Below are 25,929 nucleotides of genomic sequence, written 5' to 3'. Positions count from 1 at the left end.
ACGCAGGTACCGGAAGTGACGTGTGGTTGTTGTGGTAACGAGGAAAGCGGAGAGTGCTGTGGGAAAGATGCCGGTCTGGGTAACCGGAGCGTCCAGTGAGCGGGCGTGTGCGGCGGAGGAGGCGGAGGCCGGCTGTGGGTGAGTGTGAGTCCAGAGCCCGGTGTGCTTGTGGGGAATATCAGGCGGTGGCGAAGTCACAGTATATAGCCTCATATATGATGTGTGTGTATATATATACACAATTTTCGCATGCTTTCCCACCTACAGAGAATGGAGAGGTCTGTAATTTTTATTGTAGATACACTTCAACTGTGAGAGACTGAATCTAAAAACAAAATCCAGAAAATCACATTGTGTGATTGTTACATAATTTGCATTTTATTGCAATAAATAAGTATTTGATCACTGAAGAACCCGCAAGAATTCTGGCTCTCACAGACCTGTTAGCTTCGAAGCCTCCCACTCTGCTCTCATTACCTGGATTAATTGCACCTACATGAACTCGTCGCTTGTATAAAAGACACCTGTCCACACAATCACTCACACTCCAACCTCTCCACCATGGCCAAGACCAAAGAGCTGTCTAAGGACACCAGGGACAAAATTGTAGACCTGCATAAGGCTGGGATAGGCTACCGGGCAATAGGCAAGCAACTGTTGGCACAATTATAAGAAAATGGCAGAAACACGAGATGACTGTCAATCTTCCTCGGTCTGAGGCTCCATGCAAGATCTTGGCTCGTGGGGATGATTCAGGGAAATGTCAGTAATCAGCTCAGAACTACACGGGAGGACATGGTCAATGACCTGAAGAGAGAAGGGACCACAGTCTCATACATTATCATTAGTAACATACTACGCCGTCATGGATTGCAATCCTGCAAGGCACGCAAGGTCCTCCTGCTCACGGAAGGACATGTCCAGGCCCAGTTTGAAGTTCACGAATGACCATTTAGATGATCCAGAGGAGGTATGGAAGAAGGTCAGATGAATCCAGAATGCAACGTTTTGGTATCAACTCGCTTGTTATCAGTGTCAGTGGCCACCAGCCAGAAGTACTCACTTACGAAGCTGGCCTTCTTCTGATAGTGGCGGCTGCAGGGTGCTACACATCTGCCTCTTATTGATTTTAACCCCTTTCTGCCAGCTGACGGAATAGTACGTCAGCTGGCAGATCCCTTGCTTTGAGGTGGGGTCCGGCGGTGAGCCCACCTCAAAGCCGCGACATGTCAGCTGTTTTGTACAGCTGACATGTGCGCGCAATGAGCGCGAGCGGAATCGCGATCCGCCCGCGCCCATTAACAAGTTAAATGCCGCCGTCAAGCGCTGACAGCGGCATTTAACTAGCGCTCCCGGCCGTGCGACCGGAAGTGCTCGCACTGCGGACCCCCGTCACATGATCGGGGGTCAGCAGTGCATCACCATAACAACCAGAGGTCTCCTTGAGACCTCTATGGTTGTTGATGGCCGATTGCTTTGAGCGCCACCCTGTGGTCGGCGTTCAAAGCAACCCTGCATTTCTGCTACATAGAGGTGATCTGTACTTCACCTCTATGTAGCAGAGCCGATCGAGTTATGCATGCTTGTAGCCTCCTATGGAGGCTATTGAAGCATGCCAAAATTAAAAAAAAAAAAGTGATTAAAAATATAAAAAAAATAAAAAATATATAAAAGTTCAAATCACCCCCCTTTCGCCCCAATCAAAATAAAACAATTAAAAAAAATCAAACATACACATATTTGGTATCGCCGCGTTCAGAATCGCCCGATCTATCAATAAAAACAAAGGATTAACCTGACCGCTAAATGACGTAGCGAGAAAAAAAATCAAAACGCCAAAATTACGTTTTTTTGGTCGCCGCGACATTGCATTAAAATGCAATAACGGGCGATCAAAAGAACGTATCTACACCAAAATGGTATCATTAAAAACGCCAGCTTGGCACGCAAAAAATAAGCCCTCACCTGACCCCAGATCACGAAAATTGGAGACGCTACGGGTATCGGAAAATCGCGCATTTTTTTTTTTTAGCAAAATTTGGAATTTTTTTTCACCACTTAGATAAAAAATAACCTAGACATGTTTGGTGTCTATGAACTCGTAATGACCTGGAGAATCATAATGGCAGGTCAGTTTTAGCATTTAGTGAACCTAGCAAAAAAGCCAAACAAAAAACAAGTGTGAGATTGCACTTTTTTTGCAATTTCATCACACTTGGAATTTTTTTCCCATTTTCTGTTACATGGCATGGTAAAATCAATGGTATCGTTCAAAAGTACATCTCGTCCCGCAAAAAATAAGCCCTCACATGGCCATATTGACGGAAAAACAAAAAAGTTATGGCTCTGGGAAGGAGGGGAGCAAAAAACGAAAATGAAAAAGCGGAAAAAGCTCCGGGGGTGAAGGGGTTAATATGAGGTGGATGTGTAGTAAAAGGAGATGACCAGCTCTGCCATTGAGTACTCATGGCCACCGATAACAGCTGATCAGCGGGGGTGTTGGTTGTTGTACCCTGACCAATGAGACATTGATGACCTATCCTAAGGATAGGCCACCAATGCTAAAGTAGTAGACAACCTCTTAAAGGTGATGAACAGAAATCTCCTTTGAAACGTTTAGGAATTGCAGCCATTTTTCTACAAATCCTTCTCATTTCTGGGACTCAGAAGAAATTTACCAAATTAACTTTCCCATAAATGAAAGGTCCATGTTTGTAGAGAATCCATTGCAGCAATGAAGGACTGCCGTCACCATCGCTCATCTTCTCCAGTGTGAGGCTTTGCAATTATGATGGCCTGGAGGTCATGGATCTCACCATTGCTTGTCTCCTCCAGTGAGAGGTGTTGGAGAAATGAAGGCCTGAAGTCTGAAAGCCATGGCCGTCACAATCGCTGGTCTCCTCCAGTGTGAGGCTTCGCAGTAATGATGGCCTGAAATCTGGAAGCCATAGATCTCACCATCTCTGGTCTCCTCCAGTGTGAGGCTTTGCAGCAATGATGGCCTGAAGTCTGGAAGCCATGGCTGTCACAATCACTGGTCTCCAGTGTGATTCTTTGCAGCAATGATGGCCTAAAGTCTGGAGGCCATTGATCTCACCATTGCTGGTCTCCTTCAGAGTGAGGCTTTGCAGAAATGATGGGCTGAAGTCTGGATGTCATGGCCTGAAATATAGAAGTTCTTTAGTCAAATCTGTCCTATTTTTCAGACTCATTAATGATTTGCACCTTGTCGTCACCCATCTGTATTTCCTCCCATGACTAGAGTTGAGCGAATATGTTTGGAATCGGTCACCAAATCTGAATTTGCCATATTTGTGCCACAACCTGTCCCCTCCCTATATCTCTGAACTAATCTCTCGATATCTTCCCTCACGTAATCTTTGATCCTCCCAAGACCTCCTGCTCTCCACACTTATTCATTCCTCACACAACCGCCTCCAAGATTTCTCCCGAATATCCCCCATCCTCTGGAATTCCACGCCTCAACACATCCGATTATCCACCACCCTCGGATCCTTCACACTGAACCTGAAAATCCATCTCTTCAGCAAAGCCTACAGCCTGAAATAACCATGCTGCCGCCTCACCACCACCCGAGCTGCCGCCTCACCACCACCCGAGTTGCCCCCACGTCACCAACCACCCGAGTTGCAGCCACGTCACCAACCACCCGAGCTGCCGCCTCACCAGCGCTCGAACTGCCACCTCACCAACCACCCGAGCTGCCGCCTCACCTCCACCAGAGCTGCCGCACCCCCGACCTTCTGTTTCCTCCCCATTATCACGTAGAATGTAAGTCCGTAAGGACAGGGTCCTCTCCCCTCTGTACCAGTCTGTCACTGTAAATTTGTTTACTGTAAATGATATCTATAACCCTGTACGTAACCCCTCTTCTCATGTACAGCACCATGGAATTTATGGCGCTATATAAATAATAATATTGGTACCATAATCCTGCCGTATTTATGTTTGATAATCGGTTCTGAACATATTCGGTAATTTCTACTCCCATTGACTCCAATGACGTTCGGCGAATATTGCAAAAAAAATTTGCAGCTGATCGTAATCGGAACCAAATTTTTAAAAATTCACTCAACTCCTGATGTCTTCTCTTTATGGTGTATTTAGATACTGGGACAACGAATTCCTGGAGAGTGGTCTTCACTTGGTCTTCAACCCTCCTGTATCCTGCAAATATTAGCCTATCCCTTTAGCATGGCCTTTGATTAGGTAGCTCCTACCCCTCCCCGCCTGAACATTGGTTCCTGCTGTTAGTCCACATTCATATTTGCATCAGTATTTCACTTCCCATCATCGACCTGGCTACTCTTCCCATCCTGCCTGACCTCTCCGCTCCTGACCTTAGCTTCCTTTACTGTTTCTGTGTTGCCTGCTCTGACTTTGGAGGGTCTGATTACGCCTCTGTTTTGCCCCTCTGTACCTTGTACTGTGACGCTGAACTTCCTGACAACTGCTGTAGTCTCTGGGACTAAAATATCAACCACCAACTGGAGTACTGTACTCATCTGACAAAAAGTCACATTTTTATTTTGAATATCTACAGGACAATATAAAAGAACAATAATAACCATATAGTTGTAGGAGGTTAACCAGAAAGATCCAAAAAATATCAAAGGATTTGCAGCATAATGATCACTAGCGTAAACAGTTCAAATAGTCGCAATGAACATTTTGTAACAATATACAATAAGTCAAATGTCAGAAGACAATACATCTAATAGTATATGAAAAAGTGACCTACAAAATTGCTACTATAGCATATATAGCCATGAACTGTAGATTTAGGATGACACAAGGTAAATCGTGTGAGATGCCCAAATTATCCAATGCAGATGCAGAGCTCTAGGGAAATCCCAAATTGAAATAAATAATGTGAGAAAGCAAGCATAAAAATGAATTATATAGGCAACTTATCGATTCTGATAAAGTTCTTGTGCAAAGTCCAGAGAGGTTCACCAGACTCGGACTACCTTGGAGCGAAACCCAGTAGGTAAGCCCAACCATGGTGCAGTTGATCCACATCACCAGGGTTCTCGCAGGTGAGTATGAGCCCTAAGACAACTGCACAAGTGCTGTACGAGGAGGTCCGCTCTCAGCGTGAGCAGCAGGACTAGTTGATGCAGGCTATCAATGTGGTGGCAACCCAGCTGCAGGATCTTCCACCGCTATGTCCGCTTCTACCATGTCCAGACAGTGCGTTTTTGGACAGTCTGCCGCTATGAGGGATCCACCTTATGCCCCAGTTTATGGTGTAACTGCAAAGCTACGGCTTTGACTTGTGTCTAAAAGAGCTGCAATTTCGTTAATCAATGTAAGACCCACTTTAAACTCCATGCTCACCTTTCCTTCGGACCAGACTTAGATAGCATTTATGGTCTCTTTTACTATCTGGACAAGCCCTCTCCTGGGCAAACCCAGTTTCGGAGTGTGGTGGTCTGGAAACTCAGGATCTCGAAAGGTTTCTGAAGATGTTCCGTATGGTTTTTGTGGTTCCAGGCCATACCTCCTCTGCTGCCTCGTCTCTAAGGCTAAAAGGCTGCTTTCACACATAAGTTTTTTGCTGTCAGGCACAATCCGGCGAGCTTTGAAAAAAACGGATCTGGCAAAAGTTGCCGCCGGATCCGTTTTTTTCTTATAGACTTGTATAAGCGACGGATGGCCTCGTGTTTCATCCGTTTTTCGCCGTATCGTCGATAATTGGTTTTCCAGTGGCCAGAGAAAACAGACATAACGTTTTTTTGTGTCCATCGAAAAAACGGACAGCGAAGGATCCGTCACTGTCCGTCATTTGCTACAATGGAACCCTATGGCGCCGGATTCCTTTTTTTTTTCTTTTTTTAAAGGATCCAATTAGCTCTATCAGCTAGTCGGATCCGTCAAAAAAATCGGATCCGTCGCATCAGTTTTTCACAATCTGCGACAGATCAGTTTTTTTTCAATATTCAACGGATTGTGCCTAATGGCAAAAAACTGATGTGTGAAAGCAGCCTAAGGGAGACCACGGATCCCGTGGCCCAGTATGCCTTATGCTTTAGTACCCTGGTGCTGAAGCTTGCTTGGAACAAAGTAGCTCTAGTGGCAATCTTCTGGCAGGGCCTCTCCAGTCCAATTAAGGATGAGCTTGCTGGCAGAAACTTGCCCTCCTTGCTGGACACCATTATACACCTGGCCAGCAGGATTGATCTCAGCCTCCATGAGCAGATCCTGGAACAACCTTCAGCGTCGCCCCGTGCCTCCCAGACTGCCTCCGAACTTTCAGGCTCCTTTGCTACCACAATTGACACCACCTACTTCTGAACCAATGAAAGCTGAGCGCACTATACTTTCTGTACAGAAAATGAAAAATGGAATAGGCTTTCTTGCCCAGGAGAGGTGACAAAACAAAACAGGGACCCAACTTTTGAAGGACGCCTTGACGTGACAGTTGGGCACACATATATTGGTCAGTTTATGCGCTAAGTACCTTTTTTTTTTTTTTCTATTGTATTTTTCATAGCAATTTTTGCAGATGAATATTTAATATATACATTATGTAGCACTTTTCCCCCATTTTCTATGGCAGTAATGCATCTTCAATGTTCTAGAGTAATCATTCTTGGTAAATCATGGTGCAGCCTTTATTGTAGTTCAACTTTAAATGTTTTTTTGGTTGGCGCCTGTTCACACTAGTTTAAATGTCGCTGTCACAGATTAACAGCGGCATTTAACAGTGTAACAGCCGCGGACGGAACGCTGCTCCACCTGCAGCTGTGAGAGGCAGATGATGGATGATTACTATAGCCATCATCTGCTGGGAAATATGTGGGCTCGGTGTGCAAACTGGCATATGAGGTAACAGTACGTCTTTTGTCAGTAAGTTGTTATGGTCTGTATTGACAAAGGTTCCAATTCATCCTTTGCACTTTTTTTTAAGTAACCTTTCTTTATCGTTTTATTCATTGCTGTTATATTTTTTTTGCTCCAAATTTTCTAAAATTGGCATTTTCTGCACAATAAAAAATGTTTTCTATTTTTGTGCTTTACCTTAGTTGCGCTTTTTTTTTTTTTTTTTTAGAACAAAAGAAATTACAAAATTCTTTAAAATATTACGCACAATGCTAACATTTGCACAAAAAATTCTGGGAAAGAAATTTTCTCTAGAACAGGACTATTATTGTGCAAAAGAAAAATTGTGACTTTTTAAAAAAGTTGTACATAACTATTAGGTTATAGACATCTGAATTACAAAAAATAGGCCCAGAGGGGAAAAAAGTAGATAAACCAGTAGAAAATAGATTTCAAAATAGGTGCAACTTAACTGAAAAAAACACAGCTTAAAACAGGACAAACTAGAAAAAATAGCTGCAAGTACTGTAATGAATCAGACCCATAACATGTATATGGTGCTTAAAGGGATTAAAAAAGGGGTTGATCCAATGATAACACTGTTCTAGATATTTTCAAAAGTCGCTTGAAGGTGCCTTCATACAAGTTTGCTCCTCGGTACCATGGACCTTTCAGGATTCTCAGGCAAATCAACCTGGTCTCCTATAAACTTCAGCTGCCACACAATCTTTGAATCCCAAATGCCTTGCATGCTTCACTCTTGAAACAAGTAGTCCTAAATCGGGTCTACAAGGTCCGTACTCCTGCCCCTATATTTGTTGTTGGAGGCACTTCGGATGTGTTAGAGGTTAATGACATTTTGGACTCTTAAGAAGGTCTTATGGAAGATCTTCTATTTGGTTGACTGGAGAGTTTTGGGAGCCCGCTGAGAGCATCCATGACCCTGACATTCTCGAAAGGTTCCTCCAACGTTCTGGCCAAAAAAGCAGGGGGCATAGGGGGGTCCTGTCACGGCGGTGACTTCCAAGCTTCCCCTGCTCTGCTCTACTCACCGTGCATTTTTTTCTTATATCTGGCTGTCCTGCTGAGTCTGTCAGCCTATCCTATACTAGCATGGCCTTTATTAGGCAGCTCCTCCTACCGCTCCCCACTCGAATGTTGGTTCCTATGCTGCAAGTCCATATTTGCTTGCGTCAGTATTTCACTTCCAGTTACCGACCCAGTTAGCCATCCTGTCCTGCCTGACCTCTCCGTTCCTGACCTTCGGTTTTGTTTACTAGTCCTATGCTTCCTGCCCCAACACCGGACCGCCTGACTTCACCTCTGTTTCGCCCCTCTGCACCTGGTATCGTGCCTTTTGACATTCTGGTCAACTGCTGTAGACCTGGCGACTGCCTTGGAGTGGTACCTGGTGACTACCGGCGGCCACGGCTATCTTCACCAGGCCTTTCTGAGTCCCCAAGCTCATCAGTGTGCTCTCTATTTTGTTTAACGTAAAAAAAACTGTTGATTTGGCCCTTTCCTAACGTATCTGATCTCTCTGATGGATTTCTTTTATTTTTCAGCTATCCTTTGACATGAGCTCCTCAAATTAAAATTGGGTGTCACACTTTAAGCCCAGATTGAATATAGAAATGGGTTTGGGATATGTTTTGGTAAACTGCTCAAATGCCAAAACCTGTGTGACCGTCCAAATATTTCTGAACCTAACTATACATGTATGTATAGGCTAGAATTAAATCCCCACACTACAGGTTCTGATTCGCTGCACCTAGATAGCTAAAACTAGAACCAGGCGTTCACTGGTCAGTCGGCAGGGGGAGCGGAGCAGACTTGATTGTGTTGGAGGCGGAGAGAGACAAGCCAGAATCTCTGAGAGGAGACTGCACAGGCCGAGTGCACCAAACTGCAAGTCTCAGTGGTAGCAGTGGATGATAGCCATTTTGTTTGACCGACCGGGGACTAGCTCTGCTGTGTGTGAGTAGCCAGGGTGTGTATTGTTTAGTTAGCGCCTTGACAAGGCCAGGATTTTGCAAGGCCAGTGGTGTGCAACCTGTGGACATAAACATCACATTGTTTTGACACAAGAATCCAGTACCTGTGTGAACGCTGCGTACTGCTGAGCATGAATCCATACAGTGTATGTATATATTTAGCCAGAAGTCGTTTCATGGCACATTTGCTGCTAAAACTTACCTACTTGGAAACAAGAACAAGAGTCTCAAGAAAGCATAAGAACTGAGGAGTAGAATGTCAGCAAGTGTCTGGACTGAGGAGTCACAATGTGAATATTCAACTGTAACAGAAGCAAATTGAAGGCCCAGAGAGTGGCACAATGAGGGTGTGCAGAAGTAGAGACACACAGTGGGGGGTCCGGTGGGTGTGTGGCTGAATTTCAGCAAGTGGAGTTGAGGATTTGATCATGATTATTGGTATTTTCAATGATGAGAAATCCCAGAGATATTTCTACATCATGTGATACCATCAGGAGGCGTCTGATTGGCGATCACCGTATACTGATGTCGGAGGCCACGGGCAGTCACCGTATGCTGGATGATGGAAGCGACTGGGCGGTGACCGGATATTAATGATGGGGGGCGACGGGTGGTCACCAGATACTGATGACGGGGGTGACGGGCCGTCACCGGATACTGATGACGGGGGCGACGGGCAGTTACCGGATACTGATGACGGAGGCGACAGGCGGTCACCGGATACTGATGGCATGGGCAACAGGCTTTACATTTCTGGCATCTAAATTTCTCTTCAGTCCCTTTTTGCATTTTGTTACTTGATAAAGATAAACTATTAACCCTTTTATACACTGTATGGTTTAAGACAGAGGCTGTATATGATTTCTTTTTTTTCGCAGGGAGCCCTCCTGTATCTCGTGGAGCAGAGGGCCGCACAGAGTCCCTGTGCTGGTGTTTCATGCAGAAGCAATTCTGTTCCAGGAGTCATGGCTGCGCACGGTGGGGGGTGAGTTAGGCTTCAGACTGACCTCTGTATCTGCTCCTCCCTGGGGGGGTTTGGGTGATTATGGTGGCAGGTTGGCTGTTCCTCCATGTGGTCGGGGTGAGTAGGACGCCAGACTGACCCCTGTATCTTCTCCTCCCTGGGGTTTGGGTGAGTTGGATGACAGACTGGCTCCTGTGTCTGCTCATCCCTGGGGTCTGGGTCAGTAGAACACCAGACTGACCCCTGTTTTTCTGTCCTGGGGTCTGGGTGAGTATCTTCTCCTCTCTGGGGTCTGCGTGAGTAGTGCATCACTCTCTCCTGTATCTGCTCCTCCATGGGTCCTGGGTGACTAGGACAACAAACTGACCCCTCTATTTTCTCCTCTCTGAGGTCTGGATGGTTAGGGTGGCAAACTGACCCTTGTATCTTCTCCCTGGGGTTGGGGTTATTAGGGCGGCAGACTGACCCCTGTGTCTGCTCCTCCGTAGGGTCTAGGTGATTAGGAGAGCAGACTGTGTCATATATCTGCTTCTCCCTGGGGTTGGGGTGAGTATGGTAGCAGACTGTCTCCTGTATCTGCTTCTCCTTGAGGTTGGGAGGTTGGGGTGAGTAGGACCCCTGGGGTCTGGGTGATTAGGGTGGCAGACTGACCCCGTATCTGCTTCTCCTTGAAGTTGGGGTGAGTAGGACGGCAGACTGATCCCTGGGGTCTGGATGATTAGGGTGGCAGACTGACCCCGTATCTGCTTCTCCTTGAAGTTGGGGTGAGTAGGACGGCAGACTGATCCCTGGGGTCTGGATGATTAGGGTGGCAGACTGACCCCTGTATCTGCAGCTCCCTGGGGTCTGGGTGAGTAGGACTTCACCTGACCCCTGTATTTTCTCCTCTCTGGGGTCTGGGTGAGTAGGGCGGCAGACTGTCTGCTGTATCTGCTCCTTCTTGGGGTCCAGGTAAATAGAACACCAGACTGACATCTGTATTTTCTGCTTCCTGGGCTCTGGGTGTGTAGGACAGCAGACTGTCCCCAGTATCTGCTTCTCCCTGGGGTCAGGGTAAGTAGGACAGCAGACCAATGGATTTTCTTCTACCTGCGGTCTGGGTGATTAGGGTGGCAGACTGTCCCCTGTATCTGCTCCTTCCTGAAGTATGGGTGAATAGGGTGACAGACTGTCACCTTTATCTTTTCCTTCCTGGGGTCTGGGTGAGTAGGACAGAGCCTGACCCCTGTATTTTCTCCTACCTGGGATGTGGGTGAGTAGGATGGCAGACTGTCCCCTTTATCTTCACCTCCCTGGGGTCGGCTGAGTTAGGTGGCAGATTGGTCTCTGTATCTGTTCCTCCCAGGGGTCAGGGTGATTAGGGCGACAGAATGGCCCCTGTATCTGCTCCTCCCAGGGGTCAGCATGATTAGGGCGACAAACTAGCCCCTGTATCAGCTCCTCCCAGGGGTCGGAGTGATTAGGGCGGCAGAGTGACCCCTGGGGTCAGGGTCTGTTTTGGTGTCTCAAGCTTGTTTTTGCCTTTGCCCCCACAGAACGTTATCACCTGTCTTACAAGATGGTTCGCACAGACAGCCGCCTGGTCCGCAGCATTCTCTCCGCACATGGCTTCCAGGAGGTGACCGGCAACACTGTTCTTTGAGTTTTATGTGTGGACCCCTCACTCTTCACCACTAAAATCACTCTGCTTTTCTAGGTAAACGCAAGGAGCAATGACTTCAACCTGATGTGGACAGGGTCACACATCAAGCCACATCTGATGCGCTGCCTGACTGGCTTCCAGAGGGTTAACCATTTCCCCAGGTACAGAGGTGGGTTGGGAGGCGACAGTGTGGTTCAGAGGTGGTGGCTGGGGAAGTCCATGGAGGAGAACAGCCCAGTATTGAAGATGTGATCTGTCATCCTCCATCTCTTTTGTTGCCTGCTTAGTGCAGCATACCCCTCAGTTGTCGGCAGATGTGACCACAGAATAGACCCCTATGACATTTTTCTCTCTGTGTGGGGACATCTTTGATCTGGGGCCCTGCGAATATCCCACCGTAATGTCCTCCCAGGGCCCCACATTTCTCAGGTTGTTTCTCTGATGCAGGTCGTATGAACTTACCCGCAAGGATCGACTCTACAAGAATGTACAGCGCATGCAGCATACTCATGGAGTGCGGAACTTTAACATCCTACCCCAGACCTTCCTGCTACCAGCAGAGTACCAGGAGTTCTGCGGTACGTGCCCAGTGAGCCCATGAGAGGAGGAATCCATATCTCTGGCAGTCGCATGGCCGATTACAGATTGTCTTCTTCCACAGACTCTTTCTCAAAGGATCGTGGACCCTGGATTGTCAAGCCAGTGGCATCATCTCGTGGACGTGGTGTTTATCTAGTGAACTCTGTATGTACCTGCATCCTCTCCCCCTCCCCCCCCCCTTCCCCCCGCCTGCCTCTCTCCCCTCCTCCTCTGGGCTCGCTCTCAGCCTCTCTCCCCTCCTCAGTTCTCACTGTCGGCCTCTCCCCCATTCCTCCTCCTGTCTCGCCGTCGGCCTCTTTCCCCTTACTCTTCAGGGCTCCCTGTCGACCTCTCCCTCCTCCTCCTCGGGGCTTGCTGTCGGCCCCTCCTTTTCAGGGCTCGCTGCAGGCCTCTGCCTCCTACTTTTTCGGGCTCGCTGTCTGCCTCTCCCCCCTCTTTCTCCGGGCTCGATGTCGACCTCTCCCCCTCTTCTGGGCTCGATGTCGACCTCTCGCTGTCGGCCCCCCCACATCGGGGCTGCTGTCGGGCCCCCACTTCGGGGCTTGCTGTCGGCCCCCCACTTCGGGGCTTGCTGTCGACCCCCCACTTCGGGGCTCGCTGTCGGCCCCCCCCACTTCGGGGCTCGCTGTCGGCCTCTCCCCCTTTCCTCCTCGGGGCTTGCTGTCGGCCTCTCCCCTTTACTCTTCGGGGCTCGCTGTCGGCATCTCCCCCATACTCCTCGGGTCTCTGTTGGCCTCTCCCCCCTCCTCCCCAGGGCTCTCTGTCGGCCTCCTCTCTCCATCCGTTGTCATCAGTCTCTCTTCTCTTGCAGCCATCTCAGGTCAGTGTGGAGGAGAATCTCTTGGTGTCTCGCTATATCAGTAACCCTCTGTTGATCGATGGTGAGTCTCTTCTGATGTGGTGTTTTGGGATCAGGAGCTGCACTGCCACTGATTCATTACAAAGCGTGTTACTCCATAGCACCTCTTGTTATTTGCTGGGGAGGAAGGTACATACATGGTCACCAGGTATGTGGGTTACACAATGCTGCATTTTTTTCTGTAGGGTTCAAATTTGATGTCCGCTTGTATGTACTGATCACCTCCTACGATCCACTTGTCATCTACCTGTATGAAGAAGGGCTCACCAGGTAATATGCTAAATCTGTCAAGCTGCTCCAGTGTCCCCTTCACACTCCTGGTCCTCGCCCTCCTGCCCCCCCCTGACACTTCAAGATTCTCCTCTTTTACCACACTCTCAGGTTTGCTACGGTGCGGTATGATCAAGCTGCCAAGAATATAAAGAACCAGTTCATGCATCTGACAAACTACAGTGTGAATAAGAGGAGTACAGACTATGTGAGGTACAATGCACTGCAGGCAGTGACTAAGGATATCCCATAAAGAGGTATTTTATACATTGTCATGTCCTATTAGTTGCGATGACCCTGAAGTGGAGGATTATGGGAACAAATGGAGTATGAGTGCCATGCTACGTTACTTGAAGCAGGAAGGGAAGGACACAGCTGGTAAGAAAGAGATGCCTCCTACCCACCTTATTGTCATCCTTGCCCACACATGATGGGTGTAAATGGCCAACAATTCACCAATCCACTATTTCACTCCTTCTCTGTTATTCCTTGCATTCTTTCTTGCTTTTCCATTCTATGTGACTCCTCCCCCTCTCTGTTACTCCTTTCTCTTTACCCTGCTCCTCCCTTGTTCTGTGACGCCTCACCCTGTCCTTTGCTAGTCTTCCTTTCTGTGACTTCTTCCCTTTTCTTTGACTTTTCCCTGTCCCCGTTGAATCCCCCATTCTGTTACTCCTCCCGCTTTCTGTGAATCCTCTCCCTGTGCTATGGTCTTTCCGCTTTCTGTGATCCTTCCCCATTAGGTGACTTTTTGGGACTCTACCCTCTCCTCTGGTCCTTCCCCTTTATGTGACTGTTCCTTTTCTCCTCCCTCTTTCTGTGACTCTTTCCTCTTCTGTGTCAGCTCCCTGTCCTTATCCCCTTTTTCTTTCTGTGACACTTCCCTCTCCCACTTTTCTCCCTCTTTCAGTGACTCTGCTCACTGTTATCTGATTCCTCCCACTTTCTGTCACTCTTCTCCCTGTCCTCTGGTCCTTCCTTTCTGTTACTCCTCCCCACTTTCTGTGACTACTTCCTGTCCCTGTCTCCTTCCTCTTTCTATGACTCCTCCCCTTTTGTCTCCTCCCTGATTTTAACTTATCCTGTGATGTTTCTCTGCCCCAGTCTACTCTATCTTTCAGTTATGCCATACAGTCTTGTGACTCCTTCCCTTGCTCCTCCCCGTTTTGTGGCTCCTCCCTGTCTCCTACCTCTTTCAATTACTTATCCCCTTTGTGTGACACCTCTCCACACCACTTGGTTGTGTCCCTCTTCCTGTGTGGCTCTCATGGCTGTATTATCCTTATCCTCCGCAGCGCTTATGACTCAGGTGGAGGATCTCATCATTAAGACGGTCATCTCTGGGGAACTTCCGATAGCCACAGCCTGCAAGTCCTTCCAGGTGCACAGAGGGAACTGCTTTGGTGAGTTTGGGGCAGTGAGAGCAGCGCCTCCTGGTGCATGGTGATGTACTGACCCTTCTTCTGCTCTTGCAGAGCTTTATGGTTTTGATGTGCTCATTGATGGGAATCTTAGACCTTGGCTCCTAGAAGTTAATTTGTCTCCATCGCTGGCCTGGTAAGATATGCCCCTCCACCCCTGGCACCAGCCCCAAACCCTCCGGCACCCACATGACTTATTCATCCATATCTGCTGGCAGTGACGCCCCTCTGGACATGAAGGTGAAGGCCAGTATGGTTTCTGACATGTTGACCCTGATAGGTGAGTAAGATGGATGTACTGCAGGTATCCGCCATAGATCATGCTTTAAATGACAGGTCTTTTCTATGGTCTCTGTAGGTTTGGAGTGTCAGGACCCTCAGCAAGGAACGGGACGTGAGAAGCGGGTCCCAAGACCACAGGTTAGCTCCTATGGTAGCCACCATTAACAGACGTCTTTTCTCATTGATGACACTAAAGTGATGGGTTCTTTGTCTCTCGGTAGCGCCCCCTGTCAGCCAGCGACATTGACACCAAAATGCACCTTGGAAGCAGAGAGAAGACTGGAAGAAGTGGGGTCCTGGGTCTGTCCACGGAGGAGGTCTGTCCACTCCTATCCACAGCGCTACGTGGGCGGTCTTCAGACCCCTGTAATGCACCACTTTAGTAAAGCCCTCCCCCATTCTGTTGCACCCTATGTGTAGATTGTGAGCTCTTTAGCTGAGGTGACATCACAGTAATAACACTGGCCATGTACTCTAAAGATCCCAATACCCGAGATGCCGGCTCTGTGCCCGAGATGCAGGCTCTGTACCGTTTACAGTCTGACACTCAGCTTCATGTGTCCAGGTAAAGATCTTGCGTAGGCTGCAGGATGAGGAAGCGAGACGTGGCGGTTTTGTTCGCATATTTCCTAGATCTGATACTTGGGCACTGTACAGGTAAGTCCGCTATACAGTGAGGCAGATTTCTTGTCCTTCTGCGCCTTCCTTTGATTCCCTACCATGTTCACACAGCTCGTTCCTGGAACACAAGACATCCATGAATTACATGCTGTCCACCCACCTCTTCTCCAGCAAGTATGTAGAAGCCCCCCTGCCTCTGCCGATAATGTAGCCTGTCATGTCATCGTCCTTTCATCTGCCACAGAACAGTTACAAATGACCCCCGACTGACTCTAAATGCAGCTTTGTATGAACGAAAACTGATTTCACTACAACTGCGTAGGGCCAAGAGGCATGGGCGAACACGTAGAACAGGTATAATGTCTGTATTGTGAGTCTAGGTTATGATTGGCTGTGTGTGCTCCTCATGCTTCCCTCCAATTCCTATGATTGGCTGCTCGTGCAACTCAAGTTTCCCAGCACCTTCTATGATTGGCTGCTCGTGATGCCCCAGTTCCCCAGCTCCTACTGTGATTGGTTGCACATTCTTCTCCAGCACCTCCTGTGATTGGCTGCGGGTGCTCACCCAGTTCATCAGGACCTTCTGTGATTGTCTGCACATGCTTCACAAGTTGTCTAGATCCTCCTGTGATTGGCTGTATGTGTTCCTTTAGTTCACCAGGACCTCCTGTGATTGGCTGCATGTGCTCCTCCAGTTCTCCAGGACTTCATGTGATTGGCTGTGCGTGCTCCTCCCGCTCCCCAACAATTCCTTTGATTGACTGTGCTTCCTCCTCCAGTTCCCCAGCATGTCATGTGATTGGGTGCACATGCTCCTCCCGCTTTCCTCCTCTTTGGCCATGCGGGCACATCATGCTTTCATCCCCTGTGATTGGTTCTGTGTGCTCTTATCGCTTCCCTCCTCTGTGATTGATTGCGCTTGTGTGTTTCTCCTGCTCATACTCTTGACTGTGCATATTCCTCCAACTCCCCACCACTTCCTGTGATGATTGGTGGTGCATACTCTTCCTGCTCCCCACTCCCTGCTGTGATTGATTGTGTGTGCACCTTCTGCTTTCATCTTATGTAATCATCGGTACATGCGCCTCTAGCTCCTCTTTACCTCCTGTAGTTTGCGGTGTGTGCTTTTCCAGCTTCTCTCCACTGTGATTGGTTGTTTGTCCTTTTCCTTCTTCCCAGCACATCCTGTGGTTGGCTGTGCGTGCTCCTTCCTCTTCCCGACCCTGTGATAATCTGTGCTTGCTTCTCCTGCCTAGCGGATTGCGCTAACGCAATGTTTTCTATGGGGCTGCGGTCGGGGTCGCGGTAACGTCCCCGATCTGCGAGAGCGGGGAACGGACCGCGGGCGCGCCTCGGACGCTGCTTACAGCGTCCGCGGCGCGCCAGGAAACACCGGCGCGTCGCTAGCGCGTGCCGAACATGGCACGCGCTAGTGAAGCGCGTTCCCATTGCCTTCAATGGGCGTGTTAACGGACGCGTTGCACGGCGTTAATTTCGCCGTGCAACGCTGTCCGTTAAACGCGGTCCCATAACGCAATGGGAACCCAGCCTTACAGTGATTGGCTGTAGTGTTACTGCATCTTCCAACCGCTGTGAATGGTTGTGCATGTTTCTCTCGCTTCCCTTTGTGATTGGTTTGTGTCCTCCTTCAGCTTCCCTCCTCTGTGATTGGCTGTTTGTGCTCCTCCTGTTCCCCAGAACCTCCTGTGAGTGGCTGCACGTGCTCCCTGGCACCTTCTGTCATTGGCTACACGTGCTTCTCCCTGTCACCTCCCATGATTGCATGTACTCCTCTTGTTCTCCACCACCTCCTGTGATTGGCTATGCATGCTCCTATCACTTCCATCTATGAATGGCTTTGTTTCCCCTCACCTCCTCCTGTGATGACTGGCAGTGCATCCTCCTCCCTCTTCCCAACTCCTTCTGTGATTAACTGTGTGTGTTCATCCCGCTTTTCTGTGATTGGCTGCCCGTGCTCTTCACACTTCCCTCTATGTGTGTGTGCTCCTCCCTCTCCCCACTTCATGCTATGATTAGCTCCTTACTCTTTAGTAAAGTCCTGCATTATATTGCAGCTTTGCTTCGCCAATCTGACTGCGGTGTACAGGAGGAAGAGGAGGAAGATGACCTTGAAGATGAGGAAGAGGTGCAGGAGCAGCTGAGCCCTCCAGTACCCACTCTGATCCCCCCAGTACCCGCCTTGATCTCTCTGGTACCCGCCCTGACCCCTCCAGTACCCGCTTCCCGTGTCAGTATCATTCAGCTGTTACATAAGGGGGCAAACCTTAGGTAAGTGGCTAGAGGAAGGCTGAGTGGCGTGTCCTTGCTGTTGTGGGTGCTCGCCATACACTTGGTTATTTTTGTGTCTGCAGTAAGGTCCAGGCTCGTCTGGCTTTCTCTGGCTATTTACAGCGGGTGCAGAGTCGTCTACAGGATGAGCGACATAAAGAGAGTGCAGTGCCGAAAGCTGAAGAGCAGATGGTGAGGCACAAAAGTCACCCCTCCTGAAATACAAACCAGGGGTTACTAGATTTAGTCCTATTGACTTACAGGGTCAATGATACCCCAAAACTGGTGTCTCTGTATACCGAGGACAGATCTGTCGTGGCAGCGGTCTTGCGGCTATATAACAAGGGTGGAGCTATGGCTGCAGTGCCCGTGCTGCTGTATTACATGGGCGGATCAGTGTCAGCAGCGCCCGTTTTGCTTTATAACAAGTGTTGATCAGTGTCAGCGGTGCCCATGTCGCTGTATAACGAGGGCGAGCTGCCGCCTATGTGTATGTATGTATGTATATATATATATATATATATATATATATATATATATATATATATATATATATATATATATATATATATATATATATATATATATATATATATATATATATATACACGTATGTATATTTTACACACAGTACAGACCAAAAGTTTGGACACACTTCACTTCCTTCACTCTGCGGTCCAGCTCACCCCAAACCGGCAAAAGGGCCAACAAGTGCTAAGCATCTCTGGTTCAAGGTTCAAGGTTATTGGAAGACCATTCCCGATGACTACCTGTTGAAGCTCATCAAGAGAATGCCAAGAGTGTGCAAAGCAGTCATCAATGCCAAAGGTGTCTCCTTTGAAGAACCTAGAATATAAGACATAATTTCAGTTGTTTCACACTTTTTTGTTAAGTATATAATTCCACATGTGTCATTTCATAGTTTTGATGCCTTCAGTGTGAATGTACAATTTTCGTAGTCATGAAAATACAGAAAAATCTTTAAATGAGAAGGTGCGTCCAAACTTTTGGTCTGTACAGTACATACATACATACATACATACATACATACATACCTCCGGTCTGTCACTGGAGGGCGGATCAGTGGCGGCGGCGCTTGTGTCACTGTATAATGAGGGCGGATCAGTGGCAGCGGAGCTTGTTACTCTATAGGGGAGATCAGTGGCAGCTTCGTTTGTCACTGTATAAGTAGGGCGGTTCAGTAGCGGTGGCGCCTGTTTCGCTGTATAAAGAGGGCGGATCAGTGTTGACTGCGCCTGTGTCTGTGTATAACGAAGGCGGATCAGTGGCGGCGGTGCCTGTGTCACTGTATAACAAGGGCAGATAAGTGTCGGCGGTGCTTGTCGCTGTATAACGAGGCGGATCAGTGGTGTTGGTGCCTGTTTCGCTGTATAATAAGGGCGGATCAGTGTCGGCGGCGCCTGTGTCACAGTATAACGAGGGTGGTTTCAGTGGCGGTGGTGCCTGTGTCGCTGTATAACTGGGGCGGATCAGCTGCAGTGGTGCCTGTGTCGCTGTATATCTAGGGCGGATCAGTGGGGCGGTGCTTGTGTTACTGTATAGGGTAGATCAGTGGCAGCGGCGTTTGTGTCATTGAGTAGAAGGGGGCCTCTTAATGTATTTCATGTGTCCTCTGACTGCCATAGCCAAATGTTTTTTCTGCCAGGGGTTGACGGACCTTCCTGTCCTTGTTTACATGACTTTTTAAGGTGAAAGCTGTAATGTATTTATTGAGTGAATTTGGCCACGTCCCATCCTGGATACTGTTAAAAAAGTTGTGGCACACCCTGGTTCTGGCTTAAAAGTTGCACAATTGTTGGGGTATGTGAAGCAGTTTTATGCCAGAGATCTGATTAGTTTCTGCTGCGGTTGATTGTGGGGAGAGAGATGTGCGAGTGCCTCTATGTTTATTGCTATGTGTTTGTGCCCCTCAGGAGCTGGTGATGAGGTTTCTGCAGAGGGCGGCTCCTAATTTACAGCATTCGGTGAGTCTGAAGTTGCCAGGCCGATGTTTGCCCGTCCAGGAAAAACGTCACCTGCTGGCCAAGCAGCTGGGAGACTTCATCCACCTGTACGATCAGGTGAGTGCTGCGCACCCCATGGCCCATCTCATTACACTAACACTGTGGATGTACGCTTGTTCACTTGTCCATTTAGGAGTTCTGCTATACATTGGGCATAAAAATTCTACACGCCCCTAGTAAATTCTTAGCTTTTTGTCATGTAAATAACTGTACCACGAAGAATCACTTCAGAACTTTTTCACCTATGTCGCCCATAATCTGTATAGATTCTGGAAGAAACAAAATTAAATAATTTTTGATGGGGAAATAAAAATAGCAAAACTAAAATAATATGGCTGCATAAGTTTGGAGACCCTCCTGTCATTGGGCTCAGAGGTTTTGCACTTCCTAGATCAGGTGCTTCTCCAACCTCAATGGTGTTGTGGCTGCTACACCTTTGGGATCCAGGGTGTTAGGATTTTGTTTAGTTTGACCTGGTGAAGTGGATCCTCTAAGCCTCAGGGCTGGCTGTGGGGGCACACGGACCCCAGGTGTTGGTGCATCTTCCTCCAGGACTAGTGAAACTGTGAGGATTTGGTACACTCAGGAATCTCAGGAGCAGTAGGACAGGTGAAGTGTAACCAACAGAGGTCACCCTTTGTCTCTCCTGAGTTAGGGTTGGCACAGATGGCAGAGTACACCAACATAGGACTCTGGAGTTTCAATTTCAAGACACAGGTGTGTGTATTAGTGGGCCTCAAATAGGCGAGAGGTGATAATGTCATCGAGATACGACAGTCAGCTTGCAAAACCTTATGTGGAGCACAACAGAGGGCAATGGAGCAAGGCGAGGGAAGCAGAGCCTGGGATACCCAGGACAGATATGTAAGAGGTGACATTAAGGGGAGGAAAAGTCTTCAATATGACAATAACCTGGGACTGAAACAGATGTGTAAGTTGGCTAAGTAACAAAAACAGAGGTGGAGAGGTCCAATGATTATTATGGGGTTGGCTGGTTGTGCTTTTTCTTCCATTATGATCCCTTCAGTTTTAGAACAGAAAAAAATCACAACTTGCAAATTTTAGAATAACCATTGGGCCCCCGCCTTTGTTTTGTGACATGCAGCCATTGGGTCTGTGCTAAGCATGAATTCTGGTTGTCTGTCCATGTATCAGAACTCCCAAATGTACATGAGAACTTCCCCTATAATGGGTTGTCCAGTGAAAACAGGTAATCAGCTTTCCACAGGTGGAGGTCTGACCACTGGGAGCGACATTGACCAGCATAACAGAGAATTTGTATCTGTATTAGAAAAAGCAGCAAAGTCTGACCACTGCCTCATTCATTCGTTATGGAGTTGATGGAAGTCGCCACTCACAGCGCCGAGCTGCCCCATAGAGAATGAATCGTGGAGCTTGTAAACTGCAGCTTCTTTCTCATACCGAGAAAAGGGCCTCGTTCTGCTGATTGGATCGGACTCCCATCAGTAAGTTGTCCTCTTTCCTGTGCAAAGGTGATTACTTGTTTTCACCGAACAATCCCTTTTATCACAGCATTCCCCTTTCTCCTCCAGTCCCATTGTCCCCAAAGTAAGATGTCTGACCCATCGCTCCCAGTGTATAACATCCTGCCCCCAGTGTACACCCTACAGCCCCCTTGCTCCGGTGTATAGCATCCAGCCTCCTCGCCCCCGGTGTATACTATCCGGCCTCCTCACCCCTGGTGTATAACATCCAACCTCCTCGCCCCCGGTGTATAACATCCGGCCTCCTCGCCCCTGGTGTATAACATCCGGCCTCCTCGCCCCTGGTGTATAACATCCGGCCTCCTCGCCCCCGGTGTATAACATCCGGCCTCCTCGCCCCCGGTGTATAACATCCGGCCTCCTCGCCCCCGGTGTATAACATCCGGCCTCCTTGCCCCCGGTGTATACCATCTGGCCCCCCGCATGTTGTCTGCCGTTACTATCATGTGACAGATTGGCCGGTGGTGCAGAGCTCCCCGATACCAGCACAATCCTGGAATAGGAGCCCCCGGAGTAACAAGTCCGTCCATGACATTTCTTCCCCTTGGATTTTCCACTTCACTTGTGAGTGATATTATTAAGAAGTGGAAGGAACCGCAGCAACTCTGCCATGAAGTGGAGACTCCATAACGGCTCCGAGCAGGGGGCTGAGTACTGAAAGTCATCAATGCAGATGTATTGTGCTTCTTCGGCCATTTGTCCTGTGTCACAAGTCAGTACCATCAGGTTCCTGTGTCCCGCCGGCACTGTATATATGGCCCCGTTTTTGCTTCTCTAGTAGAAAGCTTCCAGGTCTGAGGATTACATATTGCAAAAGTTTGGTGCAACATTAGGCTGTGTACGCCAATTTCCAGTTGTGAGTGATTCATTGAGAGATGTGTGCTCCTTAATAAATCCAGAGCGTCTGACTCCAATGCACCCCTCGTTAAGACTGGCGTAAACACATCTGCAGATCAGTGGCGGCTCCTTCCTGTAAATCCCGTCTTCTGCAGATCAGTGGCTGCTCCCTACTGTGAATCCCGTCATCTGCAGATCGGTGGCTTCTCCTTCCTGTGAATCCCGTCATCTGCAGATCAGTGGCGTCTCAGTCCTGTGAAGCCTATCATCTGCAGATCGGTGGCGTCTCCTTCCTGTGAAGCCTATCATCTGCAGATCATTGGGGGCTCCCTCATGTCAAACCTGTCATCTGCAGATCATTGGCAGCTCCCTCCCGTTAATCCTGTCATCTGCAGATCATTGGCAGCTCCCTCCCGTTAATCCTGTCATCTGCAGATCATTGGCATCTCCCTCCTGTGATCGCTATCCTTTCACCACTTCTTCTTGTGGCTGTAATGTCTATGTCTAGGGCTGCACATGATAATCTCTTGTCCCTCACATTCTTTAATTAACGCACACTGTTTCCCCAGGAGACGCATGGGCTCAGTGGGGAGGATTTGGGGGTGAATCTGACGGATTTTCAGGTCTTTCTGGCCGAGGCTAGGTAAAACATCTAATACCAAATCGCCAGCCACCATTCCCCCTCCACTGTCTGACAGCTCAGCCTCTCGTGTCTGTTTTAGTGAACTTCAGCTGGAGGAAGTTCTGACATTTTACACCCACAAGAATAAATCTGCCAGCGTTTTCCTGGGGGGATCCCCCTGCGTGGAGACTGACGGTCCACAGGCAGGTGAGTGACCGTATTGGGCCTGTGGCTGAGATGTCCCCCCCCCCCCCCCTTGCTGACATCTCATTACGTGTCCTTTTCAGATTCGCGGATAGCCCTTGGGGCCCCAGGAACATGTTCTCCACAGGAAGGTCAGTGCTTCAAGACATCACCTCCCTCTCTGTCCACCCTTCCTTTTGATCATCTTTTCCTGTCCACAGTCTTGCCGCCATCTTCAGATTCTCACACAGTCTGCTCATCATCGGAGGCTGTTGCAGCACTTGGAGTCATATCATCAAATCACAGGTCACGTCCTCTGTCCTCCTCGAGCCTTTTGCAGCCACCTTCCACCTTTGCACAGTCTGCCTCCGGGGTGCCACGCCTTCAGTCTTGCCGACTGGGATTATTCTCCTCTTTCCAAAGTGCTGCTCAGATCTACAGTCAGCGCCTGAGTCGGGCGGGCTCCACTTGGACAGGTACTACCGCTGAGCCAGCCTTGTTCACACGACATGCCTCCACCCCAAGGTTTCCTTCCTCACTTCCACCATTTTGAATCCGTGTATTTAGCCATTTCGCAGCCACATGTCCTGAGAACTCGAAGCCGCTCTGCGGGGGCACTGAGAGAGCTGGAAGACCCCTATCATGTGGGAGCAGTGACTGCGTCATTGCAGCGCCTGGCAGAGAGGCGAGCTAGACCCTCCAGCTCCAGTCACCGGAAACAGCTGACACAGCAGGTACGGTGAGCAGCCGACTCTCCATGAGGGGCACGCTCTGTCGCCATCTCTACAGGGCTGGGATCTTCTGCAAATGTAATCCTTTCACTGCCATGTTATCATATAGGCCATGATTTCCTATCATAGCGCATTAGAGTAGCTGCGCCAGTATGGAGATGTCTCTTCTTGTAGGCCGTGCAATGCTTATCTTGGCAATGCAATCTGCTAATTTCTTCTTCAAAGAGGAAGAAGATAGGAACTCTAGCCCCACTTAATGGATGTAGCGATCCTATCAGTCCATATCTACCCTTTAACAAGCCTTGCCACATGATTTGCGATAGAAGAGGCTATATGCACATCATGTGATCCATACGTCTCCTACTCCTGACAGAGGCTCTCTCACTAAGCCAGATCACACCTCCTGATTTGTACTGATGAGGGGTAAATGCACTGAAACACTTGTCTACAAATAGAGGCCAAACCACTCAAAGCTTAGAAAAATGCAGTAATGTGGAAGACTGGATAAATCAGCTCTGGACTTTTAGGATTGTGATGTCCAGTAGGTGGTGCTAAAAGTCCTGCCTCTCTGGACAGGCTGTCTAGCTGTAGAGCATGTGGCGGGAGGCCAGGCTACAACTCCCCCCGGAGGGCACTTCTGTACAGACAGGGTCCGTGAACACTGCTCCCTCTCCTCCTCAGCTGTCCCGCATGAACATCAGCAGCAGCAGCCCTCCCTCCAGAGCAGGACTCTGCCTGACAAGAGCTGTTCACACGGAGGAAAAGCACAGGTGAGTGATAGCTGCAGATGACGGATGGTGCTGACCCCTGCCATGGTCAGGCAGGCTCGTCTGGGCCCACTCATTACAAACGTTTAATCATCACTCCTCATCAGTCATCTTCAGCCTGCTCCCAGAGTGGTGCATATGGCATAAACATCTCCCATTGTGTCATGCAGCACGGGGGATGATGGTGACAGTTCAGCGCTCCCCACCACCTGTAGCAGCGCTGCCACCATCTCAACAGAGCAGAGTCACGACCTGGAGGAGGTGAGTCCAGCTCCGGCGCCATTCATTGTGATCTCCTTGTCATTGCCCTATCTGTCTCCTGTCCTTTTCTATAGCCTCCAGACATCCAGCATGGCCGCCTTGAGCCAGCTCCGCCTACTACCCCGATGGGAGGAGCCAGAAAGCTGTGTCCCTCGCGTTCAGTGCGGTACGTATGACCATGTATCTGTGCTGAGGGAGGTGCATACTGACACCCATGTGACCCGTGCACATGCTTCCTGTAGGGTGGTGGTGTCAGACAAACAGAAGAACCCTGGTATTGTCCTTGTTGCGGACCCCGAAGCTGCGTACCTCCATAGCAGGCGGACTTCAGTCACAAGCATTGCACCTGCAGGCCTTTCCGACGCCACCCAGATTGTGTTTGCCAGATCCAGACCTCCAGTCCCTCCACCCAGGACGCCCAGTGCAGTGCAGAAGAGGAGGGTGGTCTGCCCGACATGACGACCACTTCACACCCCCTCCCCCATTGTGTAAAGAATTTAGTTTTATTTTTCTAATTTTAATTTGCATAAGAAGAAAAAAAATCTAATGAATGTGACGTCCTGTGGTAATTACTGCAGGGTGGGGGAGGGGCAGGCCTCTAATGTACAGGCGCCTCCAGCAGTGAGGCTCAGGGCAGAGGCCCCATCACAGCCTCGGCGCCACGGTCCAGTGCTATGTCAGGACGAAATGCCACCAATACAGCAATGCTCTGCTGCGCAACAATGAACCCAGAACCTGCAACAGAGCTGAGGGACGCTGCTGTCAAAGCTGGGTGTGAGCACTGCGATGGGGCAAGTATAGCCAATCTGTTTGTGTATTACAGCAGCGAACGATATGATGGGACAGGCCCGGGAGTGCTGATGGAAGAAGACTGAGTGAGGGTGTCGGCGGAGGATAGCGGGCAGGGCAAAGAGTGAAGGCGGGGCAGTGCTGGTGGAAGAAGACTGAGGGAGGGCTCCGGCTGTCACGGGTTTAACGCGACAGGAGGCAGAAGACCGCAGTGTCTGATTTATCTTACTCCTGCACTGATTAGAAGTACTTTGCCATCATATTAAATGGTGCAGGTTTCTTTTAGCAGTACTGTGGTTAATCTGCTCTGTTAACCCTCCGTCAGATACAATATTCGGACTAACGAGTTCACATACAATGTGCCTGTCAGGCGCCTGCTGGAAAAATACCTATAATATCTAATGTTTGCAATTTCAGTGCTC

General features: G+C 48.9%; 1 protein-coding gene across 8 annotated transcripts; it reads left to right on the top strand.

The window, feature by feature from the left end:
* The first annotated feature begins 15 nt into the window (after window positions 1–15).
* TTLL5 (tubulin tyrosine ligase like 5) lies at window positions 16–25,274 on the top strand. 8 transcript variants are annotated; one of them, XM_069736144.1, is made up of 30 exons: window positions 16–138; window positions 9,719–9,825; window positions 11,340–11,422; window positions 11,501–11,607; window positions 11,894–12,024; window positions 12,108–12,190; window positions 12,858–12,927; window positions 13,091–13,175; window positions 13,287–13,388; window positions 13,462–13,553; window positions 14,471–14,578; window positions 14,651–14,732; window positions 14,815–14,876; window positions 14,955–15,016; window positions 15,100–15,195; window positions 15,444–15,535; window positions 15,611–15,673; window positions 15,744–15,853; window positions 17,575–17,788; window positions 17,872–17,980; window positions 19,723–19,869; window positions 22,724–22,797; window positions 22,877–22,983; window positions 23,064–23,111; window positions 23,181–23,435; window positions 23,527–23,693; window positions 24,372–24,460; window positions 24,628–24,718; window positions 24,793–24,884; window positions 24,961–25,274. In XM_069736144.1, exons 1-30 carry the CDS (start codon window positions 68–70, stop codon window positions 25,175–25,177), a joined length of 3,216 nt encoding a protein of 1,071 aa, XP_069592245.1. In that variant the 5' UTR covers window positions 16–67; the 3' UTR covers window positions 25,178–25,274. The 8 variants fall into 8 exon arrangements, with proteins under 8 accessions (XP_069592245.1, XP_069592223.1, XP_069592229.1 ...); XM_069736150.1 differs by lacking the exon at window positions 16–138 and adding an exon at window positions 8,686–8,823; XM_069736122.1 differs by having other exon boundaries at window positions 24,628–24,884.
* Window positions 25,275–25,929: the final 655 nt, after the last annotated feature.

Source organism: Ranitomeya imitator, chromosome 1 (assembly GCF_032444005.1).
Source record: "Ranitomeya imitator isolate aRanImi1 chromosome 1, aRanImi1.pri, whole genome shotgun sequence".
Classification (NCBI taxonomy): Eukaryota; Metazoa; Chordata; class Amphibia; order Anura; family Dendrobatidae; genus Ranitomeya; species Ranitomeya imitator.
This window is presented reverse-complemented; position numbering and strand designations above follow the sequence as displayed.

What these genes read in the sequence shown, in the direction of transcription:
- TTLL5 (XM_069736116.1), top strand. Translation starts at nt 68, where the DNA reads ATGCCGGTCTGGGTAACCGGAGCGTCCAGTGAGCGGGCGTGTGCGGCG. An exon ending in CGAAAGCTGAAGAGCAGATG is followed by an intron (nt 17,981 to 19,722) that starts GTGAGGCACAAA and finishes TGTGCCCCTCAG; the next exon opens with GAGCTGGTGATGAGGTTTCT. An exon ending in TGTCCCTCGCGTTCAGTGCG is followed by an intron (nt 24,885 to 24,960) that starts GTACGTATGACC and finishes TGCTTCCTGTAG; the next exon opens with GGTGGTGGTGTCAGACAAAC.